The sequence below is a fragment of the Enoplosus armatus genome, chromosome 17 (assembly GCF_043641665.1).
Source record: "Enoplosus armatus isolate fEnoArm2 chromosome 17, fEnoArm2.hap1, whole genome shotgun sequence".
In the NCBI taxonomy this organism is placed as follows: domain Eukaryota; kingdom Metazoa; phylum Chordata; class Actinopteri; order Centrarchiformes; family Enoplosidae; genus Enoplosus; species Enoplosus armatus.
Window position 1 is genome coordinate 2,534,088 of NC_092196.1, and position 22,993 is coordinate 2,557,080.

The 22,993-nt window shown below is 41.9% G+C and overlaps 1 protein-coding gene across 3 annotated transcripts in view; it reads right to left on the reverse strand.

Moving 5' to 3' along the window:
* Positions 1 to 22,993, reverse strand: part of ap2a1 (adaptor related protein complex 2 subunit alpha 1) — a 28,487-nt gene that overhangs the window by 3,104 nt on the left and 2,390 nt on the right. Inside the window, exons 2-20 of one of the 3 annotated variants that reach the window (XM_070922710.1) lie at positions 21,629 to 21,840; positions 16,850 to 17,043; positions 16,533 to 16,662; positions 16,308 to 16,409; positions 15,415 to 15,674; positions 14,665 to 14,833; positions 14,254 to 14,391; positions 13,870 to 14,052; positions 12,760 to 12,857; positions 11,559 to 11,790; positions 11,043 to 11,210; positions 10,768 to 10,922; positions 8,411 to 8,473; positions 5,816 to 5,878; positions 2,598 to 2,680; positions 2,072 to 2,161; positions 1,146 to 1,269; positions 456 to 572; positions 222 to 291 (exon numbers count right to left, since the gene is read on the reverse strand). In XM_070922710.1, the coding sequence (XP_070778811.1) occupies positions 222 to 291; positions 456 to 572; positions 1,146 to 1,269; positions 2,072 to 2,161; positions 2,598 to 2,680; positions 5,816 to 5,878; positions 8,411 to 8,473; positions 10,768 to 10,922; positions 11,043 to 11,210; positions 11,559 to 11,790; positions 12,760 to 12,857; positions 13,870 to 14,052; positions 14,254 to 14,391; positions 14,665 to 14,833; positions 15,415 to 15,674; positions 16,308 to 16,409; positions 16,533 to 16,662; positions 16,850 to 17,043; positions 21,629 to 21,840 (2,651 nt within the window). Of the gene's footprint in view, positions 1 to 221; positions 292 to 455; positions 573 to 1,145; positions 1,270 to 2,071; positions 2,162 to 2,597; positions 2,681 to 5,815; positions 5,879 to 8,410; positions 8,474 to 10,767; positions 10,923 to 11,021; positions 11,211 to 11,558; positions 11,791 to 12,759; positions 12,858 to 13,869; positions 14,053 to 14,253; positions 14,392 to 14,664; positions 14,834 to 15,414; positions 15,675 to 16,307; positions 16,410 to 16,532; positions 16,663 to 16,849; positions 17,044 to 21,628; positions 21,841 to 22,993 lie in introns of all 3 variants that reach the window. The other 2 variants (XM_070922711.1, XM_070922712.1) reach the window with 2 other exon arrangements.

The following is a 22,993-nucleotide window of genomic DNA, read 5'->3' on the forward strand; positions in this document are numbered from 1 at the left end:
CAGAACAGGTTTTGTTGGTTTACTTTTAAGTCTAAATGAAAAGGCAGCATAATCAACACAGCTGATATAATTTAACATCTTTTCTAATTGGTAAATTAAGATATATAGACAGATATGAACACGTAAGAGTACTGGAGAATTAGGTACATTCAGAAGTACACAGCCAGTGCTCCAGACAGCTTTTCTTGTGGAGACAGGTGAGCTGTTAAAAGTGGACGTACCTTAGCTTTTAGTACTTCGGTGTCCATGCTGTGGTTGGCCTTGAATATCTTTTGTGCTTCTTGCTGAGGCCTGAGGAGAGTTCACACAGGAGACTTCTACCAAGGAACATATATGCACTGACAGAATGCAAAACACACACACACACACACACACACACACACACACACACACACACACACACACACACACACACACACACACACACACACACACACACACACACACACTCTTACTGGCTAAGCTGTTTCCAGCGCTGGAAGAAGTCATGTGAGGACATCTCAGTTGGCTGGAAGAACTTGTTGATGGTGACAGGCAGCTTGAGGGTCAGGTTCTGCAGAGCGCCACCATATCTGAACACAACACACACAGCGCAGGTCTACACATCAGAATACATGTATTGGCAGTAGCTCCAATTGGACAGGATTGACTTCTACCTCCTGTGTTTTGGTGCACTAGTTGGTCTAAATCATTTCAGTCATGTCAACAGAAACACCTTTCAAACTGTTCAGTGTGATTTGTTTGTGACAATGGAAAATGACAGCGACAGCAAGCGGCTGCTGTTTGGAAGTCATGTTTGACTGTTATGACTCTAATTTTGATGACTTACTCTTTGATCAGATTGTTCCCGATTTAAATCCCAGCTGGACCAATGTCAGATGGTATAGACAAAGTGCAACTGCTTGTGTTTAGACATTTATCTAACGTTTATCAACTTTTTGTTACATGAAAGAAAGGGGTTTGTAGAAAAACAGGTTTTCTATTCCTCAAATGAAGGCATTGAAAAGGGTTGAAACTACTATTCGAGAATCCATTCAGTGAAGGAAAACTGCTGATTTTCAAGTCAATTGATCAAACTCACTGTCATTGAGTTGGAGTCTCAATGACAATGACCATTTGGGCTTGGATTGGTTGTACAGGCTTACCTGAACTTGATGTTGAGCAGCGGGGCATCAGAGAAGTCAGTCAGACACTCGATGTTGAGGACCTGTTGGATCTGGGCTCCACCCTCTACCAGTGGTTCCACTGGTTTGGTCTGAACATTGAGCTGTGGCAAGTTGTCAAGGACCATCAAGACATCACACAGACTGCCTGGCAGAGTCAGTGTCGCCCTAAGGTCTCTAAGTCAGGCAGCATTATGATGATTTAAATGGTCAGAATTTAAAGATACATAGTGACGACTTTAGAACTACAATAATCCACTTTGTATCCCTGGTATGATAACACACAGTGTGCAGTGTTTTCTGCCACTGGTGCTTTGAATTGTAGATTAGTCTATAGTTTCAATAGCAGTGCACATGTCATCTAACAAAACAAGCTCAACTTCATTAACCTTCATTAGGGAAGTCACAAGTCAGTTTAATGAAATCAATCTAAGCCAATGTCTCAAGTAAGAATTAAGCAAGACTTTCAATGGTAAAACTCTCTCACTTTTCTCCAGTGTCAATACCTCAATGGCTATTAATAGGAATTCAAGAATGGAGTTTGCCTCACAGATACTGTCCTGAGACAAGGTTCACAATGTTTAAATCATAAAAGTAATTCATGTATTGTCACCTCTCCATATCCATAAGTGAAGGGAACAAGATGCAGTTTATCTACCAAGATTTCTACATTTCTACATTTTCCAGAGGACCATCTCATTACCATCTCGATACAGGATTTTTGAGGCCGACTGATTTTTTTTAAGTAAAAAAAGTTTAAGAATAATCTTGACACTACTTTCTGGTGTCTGGTTCAATTTCAATTTCTTGTCATTTACTAGATGAATACCACGCTGTGTCCCAGTTATCCCATTTTAAGCTTTAGTGGGTTCCAAACATTCTGAAAGATAACTGTACAGAAAGGATATGAGACTGCAGCTCCCCTGGACAGCTGACTGTGGTGGTGAAACTGGCGAACTGCACTGACGTCTTGTTACCGTAGAATAAGTACATTCTCCCTGAGAGAGACACACAGTTGTTAAAAGGTCAATCTGTCACTAACACGGCTTGTGCTTTATGGAACACTCAGAGCAATACTATCAAATACAACACGCCAGGTCACACCCACTTGTGCAGGGAAATCAGCTTAAATGTAGTGCAGGAGATATATCAGGCGGCAGGCGTGACGTAGAATGGGCTGATAATCAAATAGCAACAGCTGGTGGAGACAGGCAGACTTCGCCCACTAGTCAATAAATCCTCCCGTGCACAGCCATTTGTCCATTAAAACTCACAAGACCACGCCCACTTGGCAATATGGCCCATGTGATACAGGTGACCACCAAGTAACAAAGCCACACTACACCACGTTAATTGAGTTTATCAAGAAACTAAAAAAACAACAACAAAAAAAATCAGCCAAGCCACGCCCACCTCTCTGTGAAGACCACTCACCCAGATTCTGACGATACTCTGACTTGATGCCAATCTGTAGCAGCTGATTCTCAAACAGAACCCCATTGTTCTTGCAGACAAACCTGTAGGATGATGGCATTTAAAGGGTTAGTCTACACTGAAACAACAGAACATACTTGTTCATATATTTGTCTTTGGTGGTTTCTGGTTTGAGTGGGGTAAATGTATGTGTGTAATGGTTCTGAAATCGAGACTGAATCCGTGATACAAACGTCCACGGTCTCAAGTCACAACTCCATCTTCCGCGTCGCAGACCTTCTGTCAGATACGTTTATTTACATCGACTACTGGCACGCGCGGAACAGAAATCCTAGAACCAGTTGTTGTCTAGCTGGTTTCCCGGTTAGTTACAGAGAAAATGGACAACAATTAGTGTCAAACTGTGTGCAGACATTGTTCAACTGAAGTTGGGTCTGTCTGTGGAAACACTTCCAACATGACATTAACAACGGCATCACCTGAACATGTTGATTAACGGAATGAGTCAAAAGCAGACTGGAAGGCGAGTCCTTCTCCCCGCAGCGTTCAGGCAGCCTCTCACTGCAGATTATTATAATAAACACAGAATTTAAACATCTGGTCAAAGTGCTTGAGCTACAATGTACCTTCAGTGTGCGTGTTAGTTGTGCCTGCCACGTATAAACTAGCGCAAGTGGCATTTTGTTGTTTTCCCTTCTGTATCGAAAACGTGACCCCAAAACCGTATGTATGTAAGTACGTGTTCCGTTACACCCCTAATGTGTATCTTTTATAAAGTGACTCAGAACTCAACAATAATATCAACAATGAAGCATAAAAAGGTAAGTGGCACAAATTGAATTTCAAAACTTTCCATTGTCCTGAAAAACTGTCACTAGTTACTGCTGAAACTTCAACTTGGCGTTGAAGGTGGAGCAAAGTCCAGCAAAAAGTTGACAACAATTAGTACATTTACACCCGACAAAGCAGGAAGTCCGAGTTACACAACCAATGACCTACATGCTTCTCTGTTTAGCCAGTGACCCAGTTATGTTATTATTACTTTGGATGCTGTGATCTGTCAGGTACCAATCAGCTGATGGTATTGTACCAATGACCGTATCATGTTGGCATTCATATTCCTAACATATAACACTCATTTTATGCAGTTTATTTTTATGTAAGGCAACAGTCATCAAATGCAACAGAATTTATCAGATGTAATGAATCACTTTTTAACTAAAAACTTCATTATTTTAGTCCTGAGTCCGACTTGGAAAACACACCTACAGTTAACAGATGAGGCAAAGTGCTGAATTTTGCAGCATCTCTAATGCACAAGCTTTCTTTAAAGAGGACCTTTTATGCTTTTTCTTATTTTCTGTCATATATATACACTATATTGCCAAAAGTATTGGCTCACCTGCCTTGACTCGCATATGAACTTAAGTGACATCCCATTCTTAATCCATAGGGTTTAATATGATGTCGGTCCACCCTTTGCAGCTATAACAGCTTCAACTCTTCTGGGAAGGCTTTCCACAAGGTTTAGGAGTGTGTTTATGGGAATTTTTGACCATTCTTCCAGAAGCGCATTTGTGAGGTCACACACTGATGTTGGACGAGAAGGCCTGGCTCTCTGTCTCCGCTCTAATTCATCCCAAAGGTGATCTATCGGGTTGAGTTCAGGACTCTGTGCAGGCCAGTCAAGTTCATCAACACCAAACTCTCATCCATGTCTTTATGGACCTTGCTTTGTGCACTGGTGCACAGTCATGTTGGAACAGGAAGGGGCCATCCCCAAACTGTTCCCACAAAGTTGGGAGCATGAAATTGTCCAAAATCTCTTGGTATGCTGAAGCATTCAGAGTTCCTTTCACTGGAACTAAGGGGCCAAGCCCAGCTCCTGAAAAACAACCCCACACCATAATCCCCCCTCCACCAAACTTTACACTTGGCACAATGCAGTCAGACAAGTACCGTTCTCCTGGCAACCGCCAAACCCAGACTCGTCCATCAGATTGCCAGATGGTGAAGCGCGATTCGTCACTCCAGAGAACGCGTCTCCACTGCTTTAGAGTCCAGTGGCGGCGTGCTTTACATCAGTGCATCCGACGCTTTGCATTGCACTTGGTGATGTATGGCTTGGATGCAGCTGCTCGGCCATGGAAACCCATTCCATGAAGCTCTCTACGCACTGTTCTTGAGCTAATCTGAAGGCCACATGAAGTTTGGAGGTCTGTAGCGATTGACTCTGCAGAAAGTTGGCGACATCTGCGCACTATGCGCCTCAGCATACAGTTTCACAACTGGACTTGTTGCACAGGTGGCATCCTATCACAGTACCACGCTGGAATTCACTGGAATTCACTGAGCTCCTGAGAGCGACCCATTCTTTCACAAATGTTTGTAGAAACAGTCTGCATACCTTGGTGCATGATTTTATACACCTGTGGCCATGGAAGTGATTGGAACACCTGATTTCAATTATTTGGATGGGTGAGTGAATACTTTTGGCAATATAGTGTATATAATGTTACAATGTTGGATATTCATACTAAATGTTGCCAAAGTTGCCAAATAATGAGGTATGTATGCATAAATAATCCCTGTGTGTCAAAATCTCAGGCTTCAGACTGCTCTGAACTGAATTTCAGTTTTTTCAACCATCGTGTCTATCTGATGTCTGTGCTCCAGGCACAGATGAGATGTTTATGTTATGTATGTCAATGTTGCTTAGTAACGTTAGGTTTGCAGTTTGTCTTTGGAAATTCTTCCACAGATGTCCGGAACTTGGCCGGCCAATCAGGAGAAAGTGGGCTTTTAGGGAGGCAGGCCTTAAAGAGACTGGAGCTCAAACGGCTTGTTTCAGACAGAGGGTGAACTGAGGGGCTGCATGAAGGTAAATCAGGACTTTTTTGAACTGTGATGGTGCAAAGCTATTCTAGTAGAATCACAAAATGAAAATATAGAGCTGGAAATGAGCATAATAGGTCCCCTTTAAAACAGGAACCCATCAGCAATCAGTAGTGGATCATCGCCCAAGTTATGTTGCCCAATGTTGGTGAGATGGATGCAGTCCACCAAAACTCAAACCAGTTGATGCAATGGCTTATTCCCAGCTCACTGTAAGAGCTTAACTTTCTTACTTTGAGAGAAGAAGTCAAACCATTCCTATAGCAATCACGCAGACATGCAGCTAACTCATGACAAAGCTCACACACAGGGAAAGACCTTACTTGTTGAGAAGTTCGTCTGCCTCAGACAGAGGGGGAGCAGGATCCTCAGAGGGAGGAGCAGAGCTGAGAGACCACAGGACAGCGCATGGATGAAGAGACAGCCCACAGGACAGAGGAGGGATGAATGGATAGGGCAGAAATGGGAGATGAAAAATCCATCCATTCAACACAGGGTACAGCAACAGCGTGTTTAAGATTGGTTAAGAGAAACATGAGTGGAGAAGGATAAAAGGATAAAACGCAGAAGTTAGTAAAGCAGTTTGTACAAATGACATCATTACACAATGAAAGCTATCTGCTGGCTAGTTAAACTGTGCAACAACTATTCATCCAGTGCAGCCAGTGTGTATTTGGACAATTTCTGTTGTTTTGGTTCTCTACTCAAGCACATTGAATAAGAAATGAAACAATAGATATGAGGGTACAGTGCAGACTTTCAGCTTTGATCTGACAGTGTTTATATCCAGACTGACTGAACACGTACTGCACTGTTCAAAAATGAGGGCAACAACAGACAAAATGGATCACAATTCATGCAGTTTAGATAAACCTGTAAAGACACTGCAGGTCACTGGTTCATTTGAAATGCTATGTGCTAGAGTACAGAGCCAAAACAACTGACAATTACTCACTATCCAAATGCGTACAGACTCTACTTCAGACACAGTTCACATGTTTAGAAGCACATACTTAGTCTACACATAAAGCTTGATGCCATGAACATTTTTTGTGTGAAAAATGTGTGTGTGTGTGTGTGTGTGTGTGTGTGTGTGTGTGTGTGTGTGTGTGCACACGCGTGCGCATTTGCCCCACTTTACAGCATTGAGATTGTGTTTACGGTTATAAGTTTGCAGCCTGGTATGACATTTGTTGAATGGTTACAATGTATTTATGTAAATGCACAATTACAGCATGTGTAATGTTCAATCAGAAGTATAGTTATGAATCAGTAAGCGTGTTTCCATCCATGAAAAAAAGAGTAGAAATGGCTTTAACACTTGGCTGAGGTGGGAAAGTTGGTGTATCGATAAAAGCAAAGGCAACAGACTTAGCAAATAAATCATGACGTACATGAAGCATGTGATTTTAACAATGAGGGGACTGTAACCTTCCTTACATTGATACATGAAACAGTAATGTCATGCTTCCACTGACTGGGGCTCTTTTAAGGACGTCATCTCGTTGTGCCTTCTTCTGCGATGCTTTAATTGCACTAACTGGAGAATTGGCTTAGAATTAGCACCAGGTGTTTATGTCGATTCATTCATTCATTTAACAGTAGTGGATAGAAACATGCACTCATTTGCATTTCCTTTTGACAATTTTCTGAAATCTCAGTTGAAAAATGTGCTACATTAGGATAGAATCCTGGCCAGCGACTCCAGATAATTAGGTGTGCATGGTAGTTTTTCTTTTTATAGTATAGTATAGTATATGGCTAAGCCCTCTTGTGGCAGAGTCTGAGTGCATTCTCCAATTTGTGAAGGTTTTCTGATCATTTGGTCAAACCTGTGCAGTGCTGTCTGTCTCCACTTCATGCTCACTGCTCAACACTCACAGTGCCCTTTCTGTGATGTGACCAATAAAATCTATTCCTCAGACAAACAAATCATACAGCTAAATCTACACTGTGGCTCTGTTGTCCAGTTTGCCATTTATACGCCTCACACCAATTTGGTAACATAACTTAGCAAATTATATTACAATATTGTCATTGTTATTGACTTTATACTGCTCAAGGAAGCACAAGAATCCTTCGCTTCAGATGGTGTCATTGCTTTCAAACATGTGTTGTGCGCACATTTGGCATATTTTCTTACCAGGACCTACATTGAGGAAATGGTGAACAATCTACTCCTTCTATGTGGCATCAAATTCAGCTTGAATTTTCTTTCCTCATTACATCTGTCTCTTCTGTATTCCCACAACAGGCCTCTGCTCATGGCTATGTACTGATACTGCTGTCAGGATAGATTGTAGTGCAACTCACACAAACCACACCAGAATACAACTGGAATCAATCTCAGACCCTCTTGTACAGGTCTCGGGTTTAGTTTCTTGGTCAGCACAAGGGTTAGTGCAAAAAAAGTGAGCCACTCCCAGATTTGGACATAACGGTTAGTGTGGAAGTGTCCTTTATGAATCTGGCCTATAGTGTACAGTGAGTCAGAGCTCTCTCAATGAAAACATCTGACTGCTGCTGCTGAAAATGGGATTGATGAGAACGAGCTATAAGAGCCACACAACCAAACAATGAGCTAGAGGGCAAAAAGCTCTGCAGAGCTGCTGCGTTTGGTGGTAATTCTGCCCTGTTCTACCGTATTCAAATAATCTGATGATAATGGAAGGCAGAACAGCTGATTGTGTTCAGGTTTCAGTTATAAAAAATGTTAAAAGGCATCAACGTATGTGTAGACAGCCAGGCTGTGTAAACCTAAATGGCTCATGTGCATCAAGCTACCCACTCAGTGTAGTGCATATTACCAATGACAATTAAATGTACAATGAAAGATAAAAAGCCAAAGAAAAACAATGTGGAGGTGCAATATTTGTAGTTTTTCGAGCTAAATCTGTTGTTTACTACTGGGCCCTTACTCCGAGTCACCAGAACCCTCCACCAATAGGGAATCAGAGGTCTCGGTGGGCTGTTCCAGATCTCTGTCAATGTCCAATCACGGTAGATGACAGGAGACAGACACACATTCAAATCAAAACGCACAGGCGCACACACACACACACACACACACACACACACACACACACACACACACACACACACACACACACACACACACACACACACACACACACACACACACACACAGGGAAATGGAGAGAAGGGAAGGAGAGAAAAAGACGAAAGACAGTCACATAGACGGCAAGATAAAAAGAACAGACAAGTGTAGCAGACCTGCCAACCATGAAGAAAAGTCTACACCACCTCCACCAGCTTTCATGCTCGCCCCTTCAAACTGCAGAGGAACTGGACAGCATGTGCCGGGCCAACACACACTTGCAAACTGTGTTTTCCTCCCCTGCTATGATTCAGCCTTACATCAGCTGAATGAAACCATATGACAGAGAGGTGCATCTCGCACCACTTCCTCTGCTCACAGCACAGTAACTGAAGCCACGGCACACTCGTATGTTATATCCTAACCACACTTACAACACTTCTTTTCTGGTGAAGCCAGTTTCACACATTATACCAACTGTGAGCAAAACTGAAGTGAGTTCCCAGATGTACCAGTGGATAGCTAGCCAGCTAAAAAGACACAATATGTACATGAGTCAATCTTGGAGTTACTGAAAGGCATATCCCTCCTCTTCCCACCTCTAGTCTCTGGGTCAAGCTAACATTCCCATACTAGGCTTGTATCAACACACTGATAGACCCTACCATCCAGCTCTAGGAAAGACAGCAAACAAGCCCAACTACTAAAATGTTAACTGGAATTAGTAGCTATAGTACCACCACTAAATTTGAAGTTGTACCTTCATTACTGTAACATGGTCCTGTGTGCATATCACTGTGTTACACGTCTCTCAGGATAATCTGTGATTGTAAACTAAGCCTTGCTTTATCACTACCTACCAAGGGTCTTATTGGCAGCACTTTCATGCGCAGCTATGTTTAACTAACAGACTGTCTGAATGTCAACCGTAACCCTGGTGGGCTGATTGTGGCTTTTATCAGTTATCATATTTTTAGGAAGAAAAATCAGCATACAGTATCTGACTTTGAATGTCTCCAGGTTGACAGGTCCACATTACACAAAGACAGAGCAAAGAAAGACAGAGCCAATAGAGTGACAACCAGCACGGACACATTACAAGTAGTTGCATAATAGTCTAACAGCACAAACACACCACAAACACCACAAATATTTACATTAACAGTTTAAGACAGGATATAACAGTACACAGCAAATTCAAGATGCTTCCCGATTATGGTCCAAATTCAGTTTTGCTCAGTCCAGTATGAGAGCCACTGTTTGAACAATCAGTGTGTTTACATGCACTTAGTAGTTTTCTGTAATCAAGGTAGGGGATTAGAGAGACCTAATTTTCCCAGCTAGATTTCTCTGCCATGTATACAGGTAACTGGGTTTCTAATCTGCTTTTTACAAGTAGACATGACAAAAGACTGAAGACAGAGAAAGTGACAGCGGAGTGGGTGGATGAGACACAATGACACATAGCAGTATGTCCTTGTATTTACAATAATTCCAAGTACCCTCTAGAAGTCTAAATACGTCGGTATCCACTACTGAACAGTGCATGTAAGCGCGTTCCTCTGAGTAACCTGGTTACTTTAGTGCATGTTAACGCACTGAAAGAAGGCAGCAGTACAGTAGAAAGTAAGAGATGTCCCAAGCCGGCTCTGCAATGCAGCAGAATGCTGCATATGAGAGCAAAAATGACAGTGTGTGAATGTGAAACATCGTTTGGATGCAATAGTGATGGATTCTGACTTCCAACAATGACGTCGGCACAATTCAAAGATTTGCTTAGTTCGAACAGTAACAAAGGATCCATGATCTTTTCTGCTTCTTCCTTGTTAGCAAAGAGCAATGTATGCCCTCCTAGTTAATCTTCCATTCTTATCATATCAAAAAATTAAGCTGACCAATTTAACAGTTTTTAACCAGGACCTTCAGTATTTGGATCAGATTCAGTAGGCTTCAGGTATATATAAGTATCGGATTGGACTCGAACCTGGATCGGGGAAATTTAAGTCACATAACTGGTGATGTTTTTTTTGGTGGTACTTATGCAGAAAAATATATGGTTTACTTTCATTCCCCTTTCCCATTTCATTTCTACAGTACTGCTGTCTCGAGCAGACACAGTCTCTTTCCTCTGGCAGCTAGAGGTCATTATGAGCCATTCATTTTGGACTTTGACTTACGGTGGATTCTACCACTGCTCATGAAGACATGTCCTTTTACCTTAGGAAGCCATCGTCATTCACGGCAGCAGAAGGTGCGGCAGGCCCTGCCTCAGAGAACACATCCACCAATAGGCTGCCAGCGGTGGTTGGAGCAGCACCCACTGGAGCAGCAGAACGAATTCCAAGGAGATCTGCTGATGGTGACGGGGTGGACTGGAAAACAAAAAATAACAAAATTGTCATACTCTTTCTTCAGTTGCTGGTATGCATAAAGGCAGCTGAAAGAATAAGCCCTAAAGAGAGTCTGCTTACAGCGTTGGAAGTAGCCATGGCTGCTGTCTCTGGCCCCCGCTCGCCCCCTCCGTTCAACTCCCCGCCCTCCCTTTTGCTATCTTCCAGCTCCGTCACAGACACAGCACCGGGCCCCTTCTTCTTCTTCAGCTTCGCCAGGATGGACGACTCCCTCTCTGGGAAGGGAGGCATCTCCTCCAGGACAGTGGCCTGAGGGAAAAGAGAGGACACATCATCCTGTGGGTTTGGACTGAAAGAGCTGCCAACATCTGACTATAAATACACCTCAGGTAGATGGACATGCAACAACAGGACTGCAGGGCTCTGGACTGTGACCATGTTCGGAGACGAAGATGTATTAAAGAGGACCTATTATGCTTTTCCTTTTCTGTCATATATATTACTACTCTAGTGGATGAAATGAAAATAGAGCTGGAAATGAGCATAATAGGTCCCCTTTAACAACGTACACCAGTGCTCCTTGCAAATGTTATTTTATCATTTATTACTGGACCTGAGCTGAACTGAGTTTGGTCTAACAGGGTCATCAAAACTAACCAGGACATCAGTGCTAGCGATGGAAGAAAGCTTCAGATACTCGACAGCACGCTGCTGCAGCTCCACGTCTGAGTTGCGGATCTGGCTGTCACAGCGCAGCACCTCCTGGATGGTGGCCTTGGTCTCTGGGAACAGGTTGATAAACTTGATGTAGGCTGACAGCAGCAGGGCGCGAGTCGGCACAGAGCACAGATGGAACTTGGAGTGGAGAAGGTTGAACTGGACCAGGGGGCTGGATGACAGGACAGCAAAGTTACTATTTATCATTTCCACTTAAAGCTGCACGACTATGGCCAAAATGATAATCACAATTATTTTGATCAATATTGAGATCACAATTACTTATCACGATTTTGTTGTTTATTTTAGAGAAAAAACATTTTTACTGCACATTCACATTCAAATAAACAAAGCACCTCTTTCACTTCCATGTTGTGCTACATTCCTGCAAATATCTGCATCAAAATAAGACTGGTCCTTGAAGCAAAATATAAATAAAATTGTACCGAAACCTTTTTACAGTGATGCGCTGACAGCATCGCTGCTATGGATGTCTGAGTTGACGCTTGACAAGGACGGGGGTTCAGTGAGGTAACGTAAGCGATGTTATATTCATGCTGTCAATGTAAGTTACTACAGTTTGTAGTGTTTTGCACTCTTTTCATATGATTAGTTCTTAATATCTTCTTGCCTTAAATCCAAAATACTTCCAAACAACGGATGATGATCCGTTTTGAGGGACTAGCTCTTTGCCTTCTGCTTCAGACATTTGACTTTCGTTTTGCCCATCTGCTCTCTGTTGTACACTACTCTTCTACTCTGGATTGCAGCCGCAACCTTCAGGACATCTTTGTACAGGCTGCTGCTGCAGATTGCGCGCACAGTGGCATGACAGCTTCCCAAAAGCAAAGCCTGTACTGTACTGTACAGTGGAGATAGCTATGCAAGACTACCCCAAAAGTGAAGGCAAAACATCTTGATCGCCCCCTGGTGGCTGGCTGTCAGTTTAGGAAGCGCTTGATTTGATATGCAGCAGAGTTTTCTATGAGCGGAGTGTGCATTTTAAATGTCAATGTCGTAGTCGATCATGTTCATTTAACTGTGGGAAGCCAAAATGTTGATCGAGATTAATATTAGATTAATTGTGAAGCCCTATTTCCACTGTGGGCTTAAGTGCCTTAGCAGCCGAAAACCAACATACCTGGAGCGCGGGTCACCAGCAATGAGGTTACCAAACTCTCCCAGAATGTAGCCTCCAACCTTCACCATATTCTCATGGCAGGCAGGGGCTTGCAAGGCCTAGAGGAGACAAGGATTCAACTTACTCTGTTTTCTAATTACAACAGTGCTAAAGACGCATTTATTCCCCTCTTCTATCCTAAGAAATGCAATGCATGAGTTTAATACATACCTGAGCATTTCTTCAGCCAAGAGACAAGCACTACATCGTTTCAAACCTGCTTTACTACCGTGTCCAATAGGTTGAGCAATACCAGTGTTGATACAACCACACATACTTTAAACAAAGGCCCAGTGTAACTCAATTAACCAATTAAAACCAAAAGTGAACACACTACACACACAAGCTGTCATAATTATCCAATTCATGGTAAAACATAGGCAACTTCTGGAAGAACGGCAGATTAAGGTTAAAACAGGAATAAGCTCTAGAAGATCGACTGAACGTTCACACTGAACTGTTTCTGTGATAACATTTAACATTTCCTTTAAAAAGAATGAGTGGTTTAGATAATATGGTTAAATTGTGGTCTCGTTTAAAACCTGGAGTCATTTATCTGGTTTACTCTTGCGCTGAGTCACTGTATCCCTCAGATATGAGTTGGTTAGTTGAACGCACCGTAAACAAGAATGATGCCCAAAACTATAAAAATAAAGAAATAATAATTATGAAAAACTTTGAAAACATTGCCAAGAGACACTCAGTAAGTAGAGCTGTGGGAAAGGTTGATTGATAAAGTTTGAACCCAAAACAAAACCAAATCAATCATTTGTTCTACAACTTGCTGTGTGAGATATAAAGATGCTTTTCTGTATTTAACAAATAAGCCTGAAACTGGTAACATTTGGATTTAAATAAGGAACTACCTGGTCAAAGAGATTATTAATCTGAGCAGATAGTCTACGCTCAACAGTTTTTAACAGATATTTTAGTATGTACTAAAAAAAGTATTGTAGTTCAATAACAATCCTATTCATCAGGATTAATGTGTGCCCCTCTCAATTGAAGAACAGCATCCGAGTCTATTGCTGCTGTACAAAAGTTACATTTTAAGATTTCACACCTCCATACCTCAAAGACCGTCTTGGCAGCGTAGCCCTGCACATCGTCTCGGTTGATGACGATCTGAATGACGCGATACCACACCTCTTCGCTGACATAGTCGCCAGCAATGCGGATGAGGTTGAGGATAGTGTCTACGTACCAGGAGTAATCCACGGCATATTTCTCTGCAAGTATGGCCACTTTCAGCACCTGAATGAGGAAGGCACAACAAATCACAGCTCAATCAGTTGGTACATAAGTCTGAAATAAATCAGATTTCTTTTACTTACAGTTTGGTTTGTCAGTATTAATACAATTTATAAAAGACTGCTGGATTGTTTTTTGATGATGGAAACAAACCATCTTCACCAATTCTCACTTGACTCTCTGTTTTGATTCTCTCACACCCACCATCTCCTCTCTGATGGAATAGTCTGCCGTCTCAAGGTAGCTGAGCATCTCAGCTACGATCTGCTTGGCATTGCTGCGATCACACATGGCATACAGCAGATCAGCTGCCCTCTGTCGAACACTCACATCCCTCTCAGTCTGCAGAGACACAGAGAGACAAACATGACAAAACAGAAGACAGAAGATGTGACAGAGGTCGATACAGACCAACTGACAAGTGGTTAACTATGTGTCCTGTGCTACTGAACACTATATCAGTTCTCATTTTTAGGTGTGTTGTTATGACATGGACGTGGACATGTGGTGGTTTATGGAAGTCTCACATTTCATCATTTAATAATTTTTTCAAAACATTGCTCAGGCGTGATGTCTGCTGCGCGCCTGTCTTTATTTCAAAGTGTGAGGTACCACCTTGAGGGCGTTGATGACAGTCTCGATGTGTGTCTTGACGGCTTCATGGGAAAACTCAGAGCTGGCCAGTGTACACATGCTCTCCAGAGCCAGGTAGCGCAGATTGGTCTCTCTGTGCTGCAGGAACTGGCCCAGCTGGTTACAGGCTCGCACCAGCAGGTTTGGCTCACTGCGCAACAGAAACCGAAACGTACTTCACTGGTAGTCTGGTAAAACACTCCAAGTGTCATCAGAGTGAGAAAAAGCACATCTGCTTAGGACCAAGCAAGACTAGCTGAAATTTGATTTCATACTAATTCATTGATCACAAAAACAAACATTTATTTAAATACAATATTGGAAAGGCCTTGAAAATTTATTTATAAAGGTACATGATGCCTATCATGTTTATCACACTGAATTTACACTATCCTGCAATAATCTAAATGTGAACATGCTTAAACCCCTATAACCAACCAGAAAGTCAGTAATTTTACAGTTTCATAAACATCAATCCTAAATTAAAATAATTAGTTGTCATTACAACTGTCATTGTTTCTTTGCTCATTTCTTATGTGATTAGGCCCACATGTAACCTAGCATAATATTTAAGGTCTTCTTTGAATATCTTAATACCTTCAGTCATTTCAAGTTCCAGCAGATACCTTGAAGATGGTACACTGATGGATTAAATCACTTTTCACTGTGTGCTTTCACTTTTGTTGTAGTTGTTGAAGTTGTTTGAGTCATGTTGCTGCTCAGAATGCTCACCTGTCATAGTGGATGATAAGTGAGATAGCCTCAAACAAGATAGCATTCTTGGCATTGGAGTGCTGCACCTTCTTGGACTTGGGTGGCTCCTGGGCCTTATTGAGGATGGTCTCCAGACACTCTACCAGACGGCCCTTGACAGCACCATCTTCTGGTGGAGGGTAGCACTGCAGCAGGCGCAGCAGCTTGCAGGAAAGCCATGGTGCCGGGACAAAGTAGTAGGTGTAATCCTGTAGGTCAGTGGAGGCCGACGACACAATCTGGAGAACCAACAGAATTTTTCCTAGGACTGATTATGGTAAGTTAAAACTGAACCCATGCAAGACACTGCTAAATGGGCTTAGTAAAGTGCAGCTTACTCAGCCCAGAAATGAGCAGTGTCTACAGTATCCGGCATCAGAAACATGTGAGTCGAGTCTGGTTTCAAATGTTTTGCAGCCGTTGGCTGTATCTGGGTTGGAAAGTAATGTTTCAAAGTGTGTTTTTTGCCCTGCACTTAAGTGCACAAACATCGGCCCCTTGGTAATGAGCTTATCAGTGGTATATTCATCCACCTGGGAAGCCTAGCTTTGATTATTGCTGTCCACTGTTTTCTATGGACTTGTGATACACTCTGATCAAAGATTATATCTCTTTAGAAAACATTTTAAAATGACAGGAATGCATGCTGCCAGTGTAAGGTGAGACAATGTAAAACAACTGTTTTGTGAGGCTATGAGAACAAATGGCTTTGAGGCCCACAGCAGTCAATGCAGAATTTGGTGAAAAGAATACATGAACAGACAAACAATAAGACGACTGATTAATAACTAAATTCCACAATATATCCACAAGAATGATTTTAAGTTCTGTTTACAATTGCTTGTTCATGACTGGCACACACACACACTAACCCTGCTGAGTCGGGAAACTGCCAGGGAAACGCAGGTCTTGAACTCATCTGGATTCTTCTGGCTCAGACAGGTGATGAGAGAGATTGCTGCCGTCACCACACCCTGAACCCCAGACACACACACAAGAAGAGAAATCACACCGACATCAGTGGATACGAGCGGTGCAACTATGTAGTATCATGTAACTACATTGCTGGTGTCTGGGGGTCTGGATTGTGATCTCACCATGTGTTGGTCGTTGAGCAGGTGCACCACGCGTGACGTCCACTCACCCATCAGCACTAAGTCAGGAGAGGTCTTATAGAGCCGCAGCAGACACAGGGCCGCTGACTGTTTCACACTGTCCATCGTATCACTGCGGTGTATCACATTCACATTACCAGGAGCTAAGTGATGTCACCGTGATGTAAAGTGACATGATAGAAAAACCTTGGCTTTGGCTTCATCACTCACAGCAAAACATAGAAACAAAAGCAGGACAATTGAGGGTGATTTTTATTCATTTTACTGTCTCAACCATCCAAGGCAAAAGTCACACTCACCCAGCAACGAGGATCCGGGGGATCTCACTGGCAAAGGCCTCAGCCATCTCTCGGCTTCCCACATTCGCAATACAGTGAAGTGCCAGGCACATGAAGGTGGGGTTGCGGCTGGACAGGTCATTCTTGATGGCATTGTTGATCAGACGGATGAGCTCGCTGTTGCTGTTTACCAACACTGAGATGAACAGGTAGCCCTGGAGTAACAGGTGAAGAGAGGGCACCAATAGGATTTAAAAACAGTGGAGCCATTAAAACACCATAAAAAGAAAAACAAATAAAGTGTACAGTGGGTCATATATCATATTGTTCTTGATAATACCTTCACAGTCAGTGTCCAGTGTGTTAGGTTCACCTGGCTAAAACAAATGCAGTCTAACACAACAGAGAAAAATTGCTCATTTGGTAGCTGTAGTTTCCAGCTGCTGTTGATAGGGATGGGTACAGAAACCTGGTATTAAACGGGCCCCAGGTTTTGATAAGCTATTGAGACCCTCTTAGCAACAATGTCACAGGACTCGAACCCACAGCCACTCAGGTTTGAGTCCGGCCAGGGCTCTCATATATTGGTTTTGATTTTTGGCATTTTGCTTTATTTGAAAGGAGAGTAGAGACAGGAAATTCATATATATTTGCTTTATATTAAGTAACCATTAGCCAGCTGATCATTTAGCTATAAATATGGGTGCGTTCATAACAAAAAGGATCGATAAGAGTACTGTTATAGTACAAGATCAATAAGCCGTATCGGTAAGAGTAGAAGTACCGTTAAAATCTTAACGATACCAATCCCTAGCTGTTGAACTGTAATGGCTTACACTGAGAAGTGTTTCCATTGTAGTTTACCCTCACTCACATTAACCAGTAGGTAGTGCCAAAACATTACCAATCCCCATCACACTGCGGAGTCAAGAAGTATTAAAAATATTAGAAACGCCTATCTAAAACAGATTCATTAGAACCTTCATGAAGGTAGGATTTATGACAGAGCAGTTGGATTAGACTACATTACTATCTCCAGACAGTAGATGGCAGGAATGTGCATAATTGGAATCCTGGTGGGATTATTTTACCATGGTGACGGTGGCGTAAGACTACACCTCCAATACAGGCCTGGAGTTCAATCAACTCCACTTGTAATTAACTATTATAAAAAACTATTATAGCAATGAAATGGTAATTGCAATGGGTTAAGAAAAATCTCAATTACATGTTCTCTTCAAATTGTTACTCCCAAACTCACAAATTGTATGGCAATCACAGACAGACAACTGCTACTCTTTATCATTAAGCTCTGTGGAACATGTGAAGTGACAGATAGCAGCTTTCAATGGATGTTGGCATCTGCCGGAGCCAGTTCTGCTTACTATCTCATGTATTGCATGTCAAAATGAAAGAAGTAAAGAACATTATTGAGTCAAATGTTTTTATAACCATCATACATCCATAGGGTCAATTTTGTTAAAAAGCCCTCACTGTCATTTGGTTTATGGTTGCTATCCTAAGGCCCAATTACATATTAGCTCCTCGGGCAGCATGGTGGCGCAGTGGTTAGCACTGTCACACTGGAGGTAGAGCAGGGTAGAGCGGGTTGGGGGTTCGATGTCGAGGTGTCTTGAGCAAGACACTTAACTCTAAATTGCTCCTGATGGAGACCAGCATGGCATGGCAGCTTGGTCGCAATCAGTGCGTGAATGTATCAGTGAATGCACTTTGGGAACCATGAAGGTTGAAAAGCACTTCTCTCTTAATCTCAGACTGTGTCCACATTCCAAGGCAAAGACACTGAGGGCACTTGTCTAGTTCTGCTGTCTTTGGTGGTACAGCAGTCAACTTTCAAACCACTGATCCTGACTCAACATTATTCTGCTAATTCAACATTTCCTCTTCCTGAGAAAAAACAGTCCACCATACAGAATCAGGAAATAGCCGCAGTGGCTGAGGTATTTGTTCTGCTTTAACGTTTAAAGCATTAAACTATGTATATCAAGTCTAACAAGTGATTTTTTTCACTGGGGAGAAAGGCAGACTATCTATACATGATCGTACAACAGGTTTGGACCACTAGTAAATTTTGTTGTACCCCAGTGAAAACTCCTAAGTATCATGAGTATATAAGGCATGAGGCCCTGCTGCATCTTTCCAAAAATCTGGCTGAAAACACCCTCAAGCTTTCTTAAAGCTTATTGTCATTGTTTTATTTCAAATCTAATGTGTTAAAAAAGAATGACACTGTGTCACTGTCCAAATAATTGTGGACTGCACTATATATTCATGTCTTCAGTGTTTTCCTTACCATATCTAATAGCTTGTGGATCACACCCCAACAGTCTACTGTTGCATTGGGTACTCCAGCACACTTGGTAGCTTTGTGAACCAGAGAATGGTTATTATGAATACTGAAGGAAAAAAACATACTTTTTTAAATAATATTTCACGTCTGTGGTTGTTATCATTGGTTAAAGGGGACCTATTATGTTCATTTCCAGATCTGAGCATAATAGGGTAGCTTTGCATGAGTAGCTTTGCATGATTCACAGTTCAAAAAAGTCCTAATTCATCTCATACTGGCCCTTCATGCAACCCCTCAGTTCACCCTCTGTCTGAAGCAAGCAGTTTGAGCTCCTGTCTCTTTAAGACCCCCGTTTCTCAAAGCCCACTTTCTTATGATTGGCCAGCTCCCTGAAGCCTATGGGGGGGCAGGGAGAAGCCTCTAAGCCCTGAACGCAGCCCGCACTGCCTCATCCTCTTGCCGCGGTGCTTGGCGGCATATGACAGCTAGAGTAACTTACCTTGGAAAATACTGTTATGGTACGGAAGCGTATATGCCAGAGAGAAAAAAACAGATCAGTATCACATTATAATGAGATAAGTTTATTGTTATAACAAGACGTTTTTCACGTTATAACAAGAAACTTCTCACATTTTAACGTGAAACGCGAATGAGTAAACTGTGTGGAGAATAGATAAATACGGCTCATTTACACAATTTGATTATGTTCTGCTTCATGCTTGGGTTGAGACATGGTGAAAAGGAGAAGAGGAGGGAAAAAGGGCAGCTCTCCGTGTGTCGACAGGCGGGTATAACAGTGTATATATTTTTACACTTTTCGGTGTTAATAATTTAAACAAACACGTTCTTCGTAGCTGTAGAGAACATAGGCCTAAGTGAGGTGATGTAAAAACTTGAACATCAGAGCTTCTGTACTGAGTGTTTTGTAAGACTGACTGATATTAGGATTGTTTTTACATACGTTTAACCCATTATTTGGCAAATTTGGCAACGTTTATATGAATAGCCGACATTGTAACATTATACATAAATGTGACAGAAAATAAGGAAACGCATAATAGATCCACTTTAAAGCCAGTTAAGAGTCTGGCCAGTATGTGGGTGATGACACACAGGTCATTGATCTCTAGTTCTGTCAACACTGACAGTCATCAACCTTGGATCTGGTGTGGTTCAACAGAGCAGGAGCAGACCATTTGATATGCTGTCCTAACGACTTCAGTATGACCACATAATTTAGGACTCGGGCTCGCTGCCGGCCAAACCAAAGCCTGTTAAGTACCAAAATTTGGCAATGAATGCAAGGTCAGATTCTTCAGCCCCTTTCAGAAATAAATTCTGTAACATTGTTGGCTTCATCTACTTGTTTAAGTGATGGCTTTCAAGCATAGGTCTCTATTTGGCAAATGTGCCACAATGATTCTGTTCAAACGTGGGATGTTGCCAATTTGGCATCGGAAAAAAAACTTTATTGTTGCACACAACCAACTAAACACAGTGTTACGTTAGCATGTAAAGCAGACAAAACTCTAAGGCTGGAATTAGGCATGGGTGATATGGACACTTCATCAATAGCAATAAGAAAATTGTTTGATAGAATATTCAATAGTTTCACTTCAATGAAATAAATACAAACTGCCATGAAAGCACATAACAAATATGCCCTGACTCATAAACAGCCTATCATATCCCTTGATAAAAAACCAGCTACAAGTGACATGCCAACAGCCAATCATTTAAGGTGTGTTGTGCGGTTTCACCAATGACGTGACAAAACAACAGGAACAGCGTGGAGTGAGAAAGTGCAGATGGGGAGTTAAATTCAAAGTAAGGTGGTTAAATTCAACCTTTTTTCGCCTATTAAAAAAAGTAATTAAAAATTATCGATCGATCGATTAGTTATCGATAGACTGAAATAAAACATTTGATCATGATTTCAGCTATATCTCCCAGCCCTAGTGAATAACAAATTTGTCATAATTGTAGGTAAGGTGTATTGAAGAAAAAAACAGTTATAATGTTGAGTATAAAAATGAAACAATATAACATACATAAGAAAAAGTGTAAGAGCCATTTATCCACTAATTTGCCTGTGTTTATTTTGGTGCAATACATTTTTTGTACACTGGGGGGCAGTTACCTATAATGGGCTGCATTATAAAGGAAGATAAATGCAGCCAGGTGTGTGTTGCATGCCAGGTGAGGCATGCAGTTTTTTTGATTGTGGCCATGGCCATGACTGCAGGTAGCGTAGCAAGTGACTTCAACTTGGTTAAGCTTAAATGTGTGATTGATGATGTTCTACCTGGATGCAAGAAACGTTGCGAATAACTATTGTTAAAGTTGAATATTTGGCCTAAGCTGGCGACTCAGAGTTGACCGTGTGTTACAGCCCTACAAATCAATGTTGGAAACACACACACACACACACACACACACACACACACACACACACACACACACACACACACAACCAGTAGAAGACTTACAATCTGTTTCTCTGTGTACTTGTTGGAGCTCAGCAGGTTGACTGCCTCCATGTGTCCAAAGTCAATGTCATGGCCGAGCAGGAAGATGAAAAGCAGCTTGCAGACATACTTCTTCTTGCTGTAGCCATCCAGAGCCTTGTCCCCTTTAAACTTGGAGCGAATGTTGGCCAACTCTTTATTGATCCGTTTGATCTCGGCTTCCTTGCTCTTACCTGACAGGGGAAAGAAAATAGTACAATATCAGCATTTAAAATATGGACATGATGGACCGCACTATAAAAAGGGTGTTGAGGGTGACCATTTTTGTGTACACAAAGTGCTCAGGGTGAAATCATCTTCAGTGGGACAATATCAAACATAATAGTCTAACTGATTTTATTATAGCTCCACAACAGTGCCACAAAATCCCCAAATTTCATCACAGCTAGTGTGTGCCAACAGGAAAAATTAGTTAGGTGAACCACTGCAAGTGACATCGACTTCTGACCCAGGTTGGCAAAATACCTGGATTCACTAAGCTTCAAGGCCAACAAATCTGCTATCAAGTCTTTTCTCTCTCCTCACTGTCCTAGCAAAGAGCAACATACAAAACATGGTTGCAGGCATCTCCTTTTTATCTCATTTCAATGACAAACATGGCTGGCTGCAGACCATATGAACTGGAGCTGATTAACATTCACTTCATGAATCCACATTTGAAAAGTGATGCATTAGTGAAGCACAATGCATCCTTCACTAATGCAGTGAGCCTTCATTTTTTAACTTAGGGGCACAGTAGCCCCAACAAAATGTAAGTATGGAACCCTGTGATGGGATCAGTGTTATTTGGTCCTGTCTTCAACTATACAGAATGGATGATTATAGCATCTTAGCTGTTTCACAATACAACATTTAAACTGCATACAATCACCTGTGTTTCTACACCCAGCAACGTGTATAAACTGCTCTTTATAGCAACAAGCACACACACGCACCAACATCATGCTCAACATGTCTACATTTGTATTTCAATTACAATAATTCTACCATATTAAAAAACAGTATACAGTCTAACTCAAGGATTATTTCGCTCTCTAAGCTAATATGTCGTGGGGAACTGTTATTAAATGTTTGTGTATAAAACGTGAGTATTAGTTTAATTGCCACAGCCAGGCAGAACTCCATAACCATCAGATGAAGGACCATTATAGTCAGGCTCACAACAAACTAAGCTTCCAACATGCCTCTATCCAGTGAGGCAGTCAGTTAGACCAAGACAGACAGCAGATGAAGGCTGGTCACATTCTGCTCCTCAGCAGACGGCAAGACCTATTTCCTATGAGTTTCTATCCAAAGAGGTCGGCTCACTGGTACAACAGTATTTTG